Genomic DNA, 12054 nt, shown 5'->3' on the forward strand with positions numbered 1-12054 from the left:
TATATCGGTCATTGGCGTCCAAAAGGTTAATTCCAGTACTTAATTATGATTACCTTTATCAAAAGTGGGATCCCAAGTCTCAGGGTTGATCATGATGAGGAGCTTCTCCACGTCTTCATCACGCATCATGCCCACCAGCAGGAGACGGTCCACCAGCTTTATGAGAGGCCTGGAAAAAAGATTCAATCTTTATAATCTTGAGGCTTACACAAATAACAGTATTTACCCATCTTTCGTATCGCAGCCTTACATGGCGACCGTGACTGTAAAATGTGTATTGTGTTGTGACTGAGGAATAAATAACACACGTAAGCTGTTTGTCAGATGTCATGTAAGAACTAATATATACTTACAGGAATAGATTCTCGTTGCTCCCACCGACGGGGTCTCGGTTGTGCACCTGGTTCGTCTCCACGGCCTCTGCCAGTGCCTGCATCACGAATTCTCGTACCACTTCAAGGGGGAAGTTGGGAGAGTACAGGTTGCTGATGTCCGAGATGTTTTCCCTGTAAAAGAAATAACGTTATCAATCAATCAATCAATTTATTTCAGACCATGTCCATAGTGTAAAGGGGCCCACTGATTAACAGTCCGCCGGACGGTATCGGCCGCTGTCAGTTAGAACAAAAGTTTGACAGTTCCGAACAACTGACAGGCTGATACCGTCCGGCGGACTGTTAATCAGTGGGCCCCTTTAGTATATATACATTCCCTTAATATTATGTTAATTACTTAAACCTATACTAAATTACCGGGTGTGGCCTGTAACATGAGCAAAGAATTAAAACATAGATTGTACTCCTCAAACGGTGACACTTTTGTTCAACAACTTTTAAAAATTATGAAGTATTTAGACTACCTATTTTTCATACAAAATAAATATTATCTTCAATGGACGCCATCGCCACGCCATATCATTGTGATTGACGTTGCTTGTCACGCCTTAAACATAACAAAATTCGCAATACATTGCGTCTTAGAATAAACTTTAAAGTGTATTAAAAATCAAACACAAGTTATTTTTAAAAGTCGCTGAACAAATGTTGATCAGTATGAGGAGTACAGCCTACAGTTAAATTTTTTGCTCATGTTACAGGCCACACCCGGTATAACAAATTATATACTGCCTCTGGAACCCATATATACATCGTCCCAGTGTTTCCAGAAGACACAAGTAGGCGACTCTAACACTAGGCGCAAGAGGCTGTTATATATGTTACTACTACGCTACCAGAAATTAAACATAACCGTTAATATTTTTCCACTTCATGCCCCACTGCGGAGAAAAGGCATCATTTTGTCTGAAATTCCAACAGAAATTCTGATAGGAAGGTCCTTATTGCACATGAAGCACAAGGAATTAAGGATCCTTCTCTGGAAAGCCAAATATAATCAGTACCAAAGAGAATAAAGCGCATAGATATGGATTGTCAAAGTAAATTATGTAGCCACTGTAAACTTACTGCCATGTTTCGACAGAATATAAAACTGTTAGAACGCCATTTGACTTTGATCCTTATTCTTTCACTGATATGTGTTAACTTATTAAATATTAATATTAACGCCATCTACTCGACTAAAGGCATGGTGCAATCTTTTCCAGCGATGGCGCCATAACCTTCAGCCTAATCTCGAGTTGATGGCGTTTATATTAATATTGAAAGAATAATGATCAAAAGTCAAATGGCGTTCTAACAGTTTTAATCGTCTGTCGAAAGATGGCAGAAAATGTACTGTAGCTACATAATTTACCATGACAGTAACTCTCTATTTCAAATACTCTTTGTCAGTACTTACGCTATATCAGTCATCTTCATCTGTGGTCGCACGCTCTCGCATTGCAAAGAGCGTAAGCTATGTTGCATGTCGGGATCTTCATATAAAGCCTTCAGCTCTGGACCGAGGGGGATCACGAATTCATTCTTCATTGTTTCCCTGCAGAATAAGAAATATTTTAACTATAAATACTAATTTAATTTAATTTATTCAAGAAAAGACGGAGAAATTTACCACTTCGGTCGAAATTCGAATTCAAGGATCTTTAATCCATTATTCTACCAACTGGGGCCTATTTCATAATAAAATACAAGCTAATACTATACTATTAGTGAGTTTCTTTGTAAAATCAATAATAGTATTAAGGGGCCCACTGATTAACAGTCCACCGGACGGTATCGGCCTGTCAGTTAGAACAAAATTTTGACAGTTCCGAACAACTGACAGGCCGATACCGTCCAGCGGACTGTTAATCAGTGGGTCCCTTTAGCTTGTATGTTATGCAATAGGCCCCTGATCTACAAAACTTCGATGTGACGAATATTATTGCATTCATATAGGTATTTATTTTATGCACGCCTCCGGGTCGCAATATCTCATTTTATCATATTATACATACCTACTACTTCCCGTGTTAATATCTACTAGTACTACTTCCTTTCAATTTTTTTTTATTGGATTTCCAATGACTAAAGTAGAAAAAATGGTTAGACCGTGGCAAGTTTTTGCAATTTTGCATATAAAATTCTAGAAATAGCTATTATAATACTCACATGGTGGTGGCGTGGGATTCGAGGTGCAAAGCTATGAGTAGATCGTAGAACCCTTGTCGAAGCGGGCCAGACATATATTGTGACTGGATCGCATACAGCAGTTGTTTTTGGTCGACGTGCTGGCAAAGAGCATGGGCAGCCCTGAAATTAGCAGAATAAAATAACTGAATATTACATACATCAACAATGCATGATAAATGAAATGAAAAAAAAAATGCAAAGTCCGTTTTTCCTCGGCGTTTACATAAACGGAGTTGCCTCGCGCGTGAGTTGCCTTGAGGAGGCAGCTTGTTGTGTGTGAATCCCCCTAAATATTATTTTTGAGTTAGGGGGCAAGTCAGGTCCACACTAAAAACCAGCGCCACGGATTGCCGCGGGGATCCTATGGATTTCCAGTGGTTTTTTATGTACGTACGTACTCAAAGGGTAATAACGGGACCCTACTACTAAGACTCCACTGTCAGTCTGTCCGTCTGTCTGTCTGGCTGTAACTGGCTCGAGAAGCGTGTTGCCGCTATAACAACAAATACTAAAAACAAAATAAAATAAATATTTAAGTGACGCTCCCATACAACAAACGTGATTTTTTTGTCGTTTTTTGCGTAATGGTACGGAACCCTTCGTGCGCGAGTCCGACTCGCACTTGGCCAGTTTTTTCTTTATGTATGTTGTGGCGTTAACTAAATATATTTTCTTTCTTCTTCTTCTTCTATGAAGAAATCAGTAGACGGGGTTTATAAATTGTATGAAATTACCTGTAATTGCTCTGATAGCACAAGGCAGCATACAACGTCAGGGTGTGCGAGTGGAAACTAAGGAGTTTGTCCATTTCGATCAACTCCAGAATATCTATGCAGCGGTCCTCCTCTGAAAACAAAGTTAGGAATTGTTAAAGGACAATTTTTAGACGAGAACACTGTGCGACAATAAAATTTAACAGACCGAATACCAGACTTATATCGACCGGCATATGGACCGTGATTATGATTACCTTTTGTATTGTTTTCGAGCTTCCCATATTTTGACGCAGTTGCATCCATCTTGTTCACGGATAACCATTCAAGTACTAGAATACCAGTTTTCTAACAAGTAATTGTAGTTTATTGTCGATTCAATCAGACGACAATACGTGACTAGTAATAGTAATTCATCCCAAGATTCACCGAAAAGATTTTCTCTCAGAGTCCTTTAAAAATATATGGCGTTATTCATAAATGCGTTACCGGCCTGAATTAGCTATTAATCGTTTGTCTTTATCTGTCATTTTGACTTATGTATTTGTAAGAAAGGGATAAAATATAATTTAACTAAATCAGGAACGTAAAGTTTTATGAATAAGGGGGTTGGTCCATAGAAAACACGACGGTACATACCAGGTATATGTAGAGCTAACATGGAGATAGCGTCTTCACACAGCATGGACCAACCACGAATATCCGATAATTTGAGTGCGTGGACTTGTAGCGACTGGTTGGGAACCTACATAATGAAAAAGAAATATATTAAGTATAAGTTATTTTAAAACCTATATTACATTATATCCATGAAACGAGATTTTTCTTTAAAAAGTAAGTTTTGGAGTACCTATCGCTCCGATCGCTCGCAGACATATCTGCTTGTTAAAAAATTGGTTGAGATTCGCTTTAGCTTTTCGGGTAAATGATTTCTCTAATTTCAACTTCAACAATGTCAGCATTTCACTCAACTGTCAAAAATCATCCAAAAATGAGTTAAACTGATACAAACACGATGATACATTGAAGTGACCTAATATTATTGACCGAAGCGAAGCGAAGGTCTACGTTTTGACTCGGGCATTTTGCTTTCGTATGTCCGGATGTTCTCCTCTACAGGTCGCAATTCTTAACCGATTCTCGTGAAATTTTGTGACCGAATTTTATGACTAAATAAAATTTTTTTGTCAATCCGGTTTTTGGAAATGTTTAAAAATGGCGGAGTCGTGATACCTGGCGCCTAAACAAATAGTCGTATCGATATCATAAGAGTTTTTTCTTTTTGAGACATGTTTACAGAGTTAATAGCAAAAAAATGCAGAAAAAAATTATCGCTGGTTTAGGCGGTATTTAGATATTTAGTTTTGTATTTCCGGATGTTCTCCTCTACAGGTCGCAATTCTTAACCGATTCTCATGAAATTTTGTGACCAGATTCTATGACTAAATAAAAATTTTTTGTCAATCCGGTTTTTGGAAATTTTTAAAAATGGCGGAGTCGTGATACCTGGCGCCTAAACAAATAGTCGTATCGATATCATAAGAGTTTTTTCTTTTTGAGACATGTTTACAGAGTTAATAGCAAAAAATGCAGAAAAAAGTTATCGCTGGTTTAGGCGGTATTTAGATATTTAGTTTTGTATTTCCGGATGTTCTCCTCTACAGGTCGCAATTCTTAACCGATTCTCATGAAATTTTGTGACCAGATTCTATGACTAAATAAAATTTTTTTGTCAATCCGGTTTTTGGAAATTTTAAAAAATGGCGGAGTCGTGATACCTGTCGCCTAAACAAATAGTCGTATCGATATCATAAGAGTTTTTTCTTTTTGATATATGTTTATAGATTAAATGGCCAAAAATTCAGAAAATTTGTATCTCTGGTTTCGGCGGTATTTAGATATTTAGTTTTTACTTGAGAATGAGTAGCTAAATTTCGTCAGCTTTAGTAAGAACTATCATGGCGCATTTTGCAAACGTTCGCTTTTTTGTTTGCATAGGGAGGTCCCTGGTTCCATCCCCAGTAATTGTATGCTGCTACCAAAGACATATGTAACTTCGTATAAGACGAATAAAGTCTAAGGAAAAAACGTGCCTCGGAATTCAAGTAAAAGTCATTCTCGAATAGATGTCGCACACACCTTTAGCCTATCCTCGGCTAGATGGCGTGACGACACCGTTTCATATTTAACAATTTTAACACATAGATATCAGTGAATGAACATGGATCAAAATTATATAAAAATAATAAAATCATTTATCCATATATATATACATTTTTTGATAACTTTATACGTTTTCATTTTGAGTTTTAGTCGTGTGTCGATAGATGGCAGTAAATTTACAGTGACTACAAAATTTACAATGACAGGACCCCTCTATACTATCTATTCTTTTTGCTGCTACATAACTTTTTGTATTTTTTTATACTTAAATTTCGTATCAATTGTTGTTTTTTATTTTATTTTTTTATTTTGAAAAATTGAAAAAAATCGTATTTTTTATTTATCAAGCGCGGGCTAAGCGCATTCGTTTATTTTTTGCAAGAGATGATGGCTTTTTGCGCTTTAAAGAAAATTTGATTCTTGAATATACGGCGCCATACCTTTGGCCTATGCTCGTCTAGATGGCGACACCATTTTATATTTAACAATTTTTACTCATATCAGTAAAAGAACATGGGTCAAAATCATATGGCGTTCTAAAAATAAAAAAAATTATTTATCCATACATATATACATTTATTGATTTTTTTTTTCATTTTCATTTTAATCCTGTATCGAAAGATGGCAGTAAATTTACTGTGACTACAAAATTTAGTATCACAATAACCCTCTACTACATATAGGGACCGTGCGCGTTGGAAGGTCTGCCATCTTGTGGCCTGAATCGGAAACATGTACATTGCCAAAACAAGTTCTACCATCTACCGTTCTTGTAGGTACGTTTCCTTATGCATAGTAGGTTCTGTCATCTTGTGGACTACATCGGAAGCATAAACGTCACATTTACGCCTCACGCCAAAAATCTGACGGCTCCTATGCTACCCCCTATAGTTCACGCGCGCCCACTATAGGGACCGTGCGCGTTGGAGGGCCTGCCATCTTGTGGCCTGAATCGGAAACATATGTGCACATGTACATTGCCAAAGCAAGTGCTACCATCTACCGTTCTCGTAAGTACGTTTCCTTGTGCATAGTAGGGTCTGCCATCTCGTGGGCTACATCGGAATCATAAACTACATATCTACGCTTCGCGCCAAAGATCTGACGGCTCCTGTGCTGCCCCCTATACACTTTATTCTCTTTAGATTAGATATTTAAATTATTATTCGAGAATAAGTAACCAAATTTCGTCAGCTCATCTAAATGCTATCATAGCGCAGTTGGAAAGACGCTTACAAGCAGGGATATGGGATAGGTACCCGGTTCGATCCCCAGTAAATGCAAATTTTTTTATTTATTTTTTGCACTTAAACATCGTATTGCTGATTGATCAAGCGAGCGCGAAGCGCGAGGTAAGCGTATTCGTTTGAGTTTTTGTTTGAACATTTTTTTAGCGATTTTAGTTCAAGGGCATGGCTGTTCCAGGAGTCAATTTCCACTTACGTTTATAGCATGGGCGGTCACCATCCATAAATCGCAGGGGTTAACATTGCCTAGGGTAGTGGTCGACCTTGGGCTCAGGGAACTAGCTGTAGGTTGCTCGTACGTTGCGCTTTCCCGGGCTCAAAGTCTAACTAACAATAATGTTAGTTAGACTTTGAGCCTTTTAATTTGGATCGCCTCGCTAAAATGGCCCATAATTTCCGCAAATCATTTTTTCTTCGAGGCAATTACTCCGTTTTCATTTTTTCCCAGTGGAATTTCTTCGCTTTATTTAATTTTTCGTGTACATTTTTTCATAAACTAAATTTTCCTTTTCTCAATTTATTCTCTTTTCTTTTTAATCCCAGTAGTTAAAATAACCAGTAGGTTTTTTTTTCACTAACTAAATATTCTCTATCTCCATATTTTCTCTTTTTTTTAATGCTAGTGGTAAAAATAACCAGGTTTTTTTCAAATAGGTAGGTTAGGGTTATTTTTTTTGATCACCCTAAAAACGAAACTGCTCCCAGAGATAGGTAGGTTAGGGTTATTTTTTTTTGATGACCCTAAAAACGAAACTGCTCCCAGAGATAGGTAGGTTAGGGTTATTTTTTTTTGATGACCCTAAAAACGAATCTGCTCCCAGAGATAGGTAGGTTAGAGTTATTGGCTGACAGCGTTTGGTTTTTTACTTGTAGTTTTGTAGATTATGTTTTAATTTTAGTGTTTTTGATATTTGTTGTATGTGAAATACCTACAAGTAACAAATATAATTACTACACTATTAACATACAGTAACAAGAAAATATTATCCTAGATATTTAAAAGAACGAAAACTATAAGGAAAAGATTAATTTAAAAATATTAAAAATAGGCGATTGCGGAAGAAAACCATTGGGAAAATATGGGAACGGAGTAATTGCTACCGAGAATGAATGATTTCGGGAAATTATGGGCAACGCAAAATATGAGAACGGAGTAATTGCCTCGAAGAAAAAATGATTTTCGGAAATTATGGGCCACACTCGCGCACGAAGCTTCTTAGTTGCAGTTTACAGGTTAATTCAAAGGTAATGTTGGTTTCCTAACATAAGTAGAGTTAGACCAAGAAAAGTCTGCAGAGATTTTGACACTGGCACAAATAACATTGGAACTGCGTGTGCTGTCAAAATCTCTGCAGACTTTTCTTGGTCTAACTCTATCCACTTTTCTTTACAATTAGTATGGCGACGTGTATACTTAAGGGGCATCGACCGTACACTGACATCGGGATGATATTTTTATCATGTTATTTAGTAGTCATCGTGCGTCTCGCTTGCACCAATACATGTACGGACAAGAACGTGTGAAATGCACGATAACTAAATGACATCAGTTAGATAGATGTCTTTCTGATATCAGTGTAAGTTTGAATTGGCCTGTTAGCCAAAAATTGTTTCGTATGTCCATACGTTCTACTCTACAGGTCGCATATCTAAACCAATTCCCGAATTTTGTAAGCAATTGATAGTTAAGTTTTTATGGTCAAATTAGATTCTCTAAATTCTTCAAAACAACGGAACCATACATTTATTCAGTTTTAAACTCTGCTCGCGAGGTCTACAGCTCACAGAGCCACTAGTTTAATTGATTATAGCATAAAAAAAAAGTTCAAATCTACATTTTAAACATGTTTTCTTACGAAGACCCACTTTTCGTACGAACCTCTAAGGACGAAAAAACGTACTTTCCATCTGGAGAAAACAGTGATAAACATTCTTACCCTCGCCCACTGATGCGGCTTCAAACACTGTATTTTCAGTCTCGGAGGGAACTGGGGTGTCACATGCTTGTCGCTCGTCGGTAACACGGCGGCGCTGAGCGGTAAACTGGTCAAAGACCGACCAAGCTCGATTTGGAGGATCTCCTTGGATGTAGCCTCTACGAAGATGGCCGGGAAGAGCTTGATCTCTGGCTCCATCTGTTGACAATGGTGCAAAGTATGGTTTAGAAACGGCATTTTTGACACTTATTTTGTAACTTTTCTTAAATTATCTGTTTTTACACAAACTAGTAAAAATCCCGACGGTTTGGGATTAATATTACGTATTATACAAGACCAAAATTAGCCGACAATGAATAGAATAGAATAGAAACATACCTTGCGAGGCTAATGTTGCCTCGGTCGAAACTTTGGGTTAGTATCATATGGTCAAAAACGCCGGTCGTCTACAGCGTCAACTCACCTAAAAATCATTTGGGCAAATTGGCAGATAGTCAAAACCGTAAGCGGCCTATAAAGCAACTCGTCTAAAATCAACCCGATAAATAAGTGGTTTGTCCGATATGTAACTAGTCACTTTAGCTACTTGCCTTAGGATCATCTAGAATTCTAGACCAATTCACAAATAGCTTAAAAGGTAACTGATCGATAAAGAAACTCGTCTTAAATTTGACACTTGAATAAAGTATATTAGAGTATATTCAGTTGACAGCTTTTCAATAAGTGTCATTCCATTAAGACGAGTTGCTTCTTGGGCGACATGTTATTTAGACCACATACATTTTAGACGAATTGCTTTGTCGGCGACCAGCTATTTAGACCATATGCATGTAAGACGATTTGATAATACGACAGTATAGACGAAATCATTTTGTGACGAGTTGCTTCATGGACCGCTTACGTTTTAGACTATCTGCAAATTTGTCCAAATGATTTTTTGGTGAGTTGACGCTGTAGGCGAACTGCGTTTTTGACCATATGATACTCACCCGAAACTTTATTATTATAGACTTAATTATAGAATTAGACTTGATTAAAATAGCCGTCATAGTAATACCTTATATTCAAAGCTGGTATCCTTTCCTTCGCAAGTCCACGACACGATGCCAGTTGAAGTGTCTACTGAGCATCCGATGAACATGCCTTGCGAGGCACCTTTGGCTCATGTTGCCTCGGCCATGGCTTTGTTATAGACTTATAGAATTAGACTAGATTAAAATAGCCGTCAGAGTAATACCTTATATTTAAAGCTGGTATCCTTCCCCTCTCGCAAGTCCACGACACGATACCAGTTGAAGTGTCTATTGAGCAACCGATGAACATGCCTTGCGAGGCACCTTTGGCCCATGTTGCCTCGGCCATAACATTGTTATAGACATAGAATTAGACTGCATTAACACATTCAATACCACTAAGTGCTACGGGTTACGCTCGTAGCGCGTAGCCACGGTTTCGTCGTATGTAGCGCGTAGTCGCTACGAACAGTGTACCCGACAGTCGGTTTCTTGGTGTTGAATGTGTTAAAATAGCCGTCATAGTAATACCTTATATTTAAAGCTGGTATCCTTTCCTTCGCAAGTCCACGACACGATGCCAGTTGAAGTGTCTACTGAGCAACCGATGAACATGCCTTGCGAGGCACCTTTGGCTCATGTTGCCACGGCCATGGCTTTGTTATAGACTTATAGAATTAGACTAGATTAAAAATAGCCGTCAGAGTAATACCTTATATTTAAAGCTGGTATCCTTCCCCTCGCAAGTCCACGACACGATGCCAGTTGAAGTGTCTACTGAGCAACCGATGAACATGCCTTGCGAGGCACCTTTGGCTCATGTTGCCTCGGCCATAACTTTGTTATAGACTTATAGAATTAGACTAGATTAAAATAGCCGTCATAGTAATACCTTATATTTAAAGCTGGTATCCTTCCCCTCGCAAGTCCACGACACGATGCCTGTTGAAGTATCTACTGAGCATCCGATGAACATGCCTTGCGAGGCACCTTTGGCGCCGGCTGCCTCGGCCATTACTTCGTTGTAGAGCTCATCTGCGCGTACCATGTAGCAGGACTGACGTTCGACACTGAATAATAAATAAATAAATAGACAAACTATTTAGGCTTACTGTGCGACTTAGATTTAGACAAGTTTTGTCAATAACGACAATTTTTAAGGCAATTTAGGTTCTGTGCAGTCTCGTAAGAGTGACAATGGGATTGCCATTTTTTTTATTTAATGTTTTAAATTAGTATTTTCTTATCGCAAACAGGTATTATTTTAAGACAACGATTTATTTACAGCGGCATCCCGTTTTCTTATATAAATTGGTTTGAAAGGGACGACACTACATTGTTGCCACTTTTTATTCCTACTCTTTTTTGCCAAGCGGTACGTTATACTTACCTTGAAATCTGGGGGAGGTGTCAATACACCTAATAATTGCAATCAATGTAGCCAGCCTTTAATTATGAAAGCTTAATTTCGAAACACGATTTTATCTGACCTCCCCTCGCGCAGCGTTAAAAAAGCATACAATTTTGGCAAAACAAATTCGCTAAAGCAGAGATATTTCATCATATTTATTAAAGGCTTACCTCTCAATAACGCGATCGTAGTCATCAGTGATGATGACGGATGATTTCATGACCTTGCTCTGGTTGAAGTCCCTGGAGTGGAGGTGGTATTGTGTGGTCACCCAGCCGACGTACAGATGGGTTGGGTCCTGACCTGGGTACACCCTGTAAAAAAAAACAATTATTGTTTTTATTGTAACAGATACATTATCAAAAGGATTAAAAAATACTCGTTCACCGAGTGTTCTGTACTTTTAGTATTTGTCAGTACATAATCTGTGAAAATTTCAACTGTTTAGCTATCACGGTTCATGAGATACAGCCCGACAGACAGACAGACGGACAGTGGAGTTTTAGTAATACGGTCCCGTTTTTACCCTTTGGGTACGGAATACTCATTGAGAGAATTCTAAAAACCCCAAACACAATTAGGTTTCGTTGTTTTATCACAGAGTTCCTATGGCCACCTCCTGTCTCCATCATCAGATCAGCTCGATGGTACCATAATATTGCATTGTCACCCGACATACACACGTATGCAAATTTTCAGCTTCATTGGAAGTCGGGAAGTGGGTCAAATTTTACTTGCATGATTTGACCCTTACATACAATATAGTTAGGTACATTGCAAGTCAAATTGGCCAAAAATTGGCCTGTCTATAAAATAAATAATATTGACCTGACACCGTAGAAGTACTCGTTGATGAGCTTGAGACACTCGGCGTCGAAGATTTCATTTCCGACCATCTCTGTCTGAGCCGCGGCGAGGGTACTGGTGGTCATTTCTTTTCTGCCTTGCTGGGGGGTTGGCACTTGGAGATTGTTGAGATTCGTCTCGCGAAGTACCAACA

General features: G+C 38.3%; 1 protein-coding gene across 1 annotated transcript in view; it reads right to left on the reverse strand.

The window, feature by feature from the left end:
• Positions 1-12054, reverse strand: part of LOC134801880 (ryanodine receptor) — a 228446-nt gene that overhangs the window by 98255 nt on the left and 118137 nt on the right. The window contains exons 38-46 of the mRNA XM_063774533.1: positions 11225-11368; positions 10536-10713; positions 8631-8828; positions 3923-4028; positions 3305-3416; positions 2550-2690; positions 1798-1935; positions 354-506; positions 54-169 (exon numbers count right to left, since the gene is read on the reverse strand). Of these exons, the coding sequence (XP_063630603.1) occupies positions 54-169; positions 354-506; positions 1798-1935; positions 2550-2690; positions 3305-3416; positions 3923-4028; positions 8631-8828; positions 10536-10713; positions 11225-11368 (1286 nt within the window). The remainder of the gene's footprint in view (positions 1-53; positions 170-353; positions 507-1797; positions 1936-2549; positions 2691-3304; positions 3417-3922; positions 4029-8630; positions 8829-10535; positions 10714-11224; positions 11369-12054) is intronic.

This window comes from Cydia splendana, chromosome 23 (genome assembly GCF_910591565.1).
Source record: "Cydia splendana chromosome 23, ilCydSple1.2, whole genome shotgun sequence".
Lineage (NCBI taxonomy): Eukaryota > Metazoa > Arthropoda > Insecta > Lepidoptera > Tortricidae > Cydia > Cydia splendana.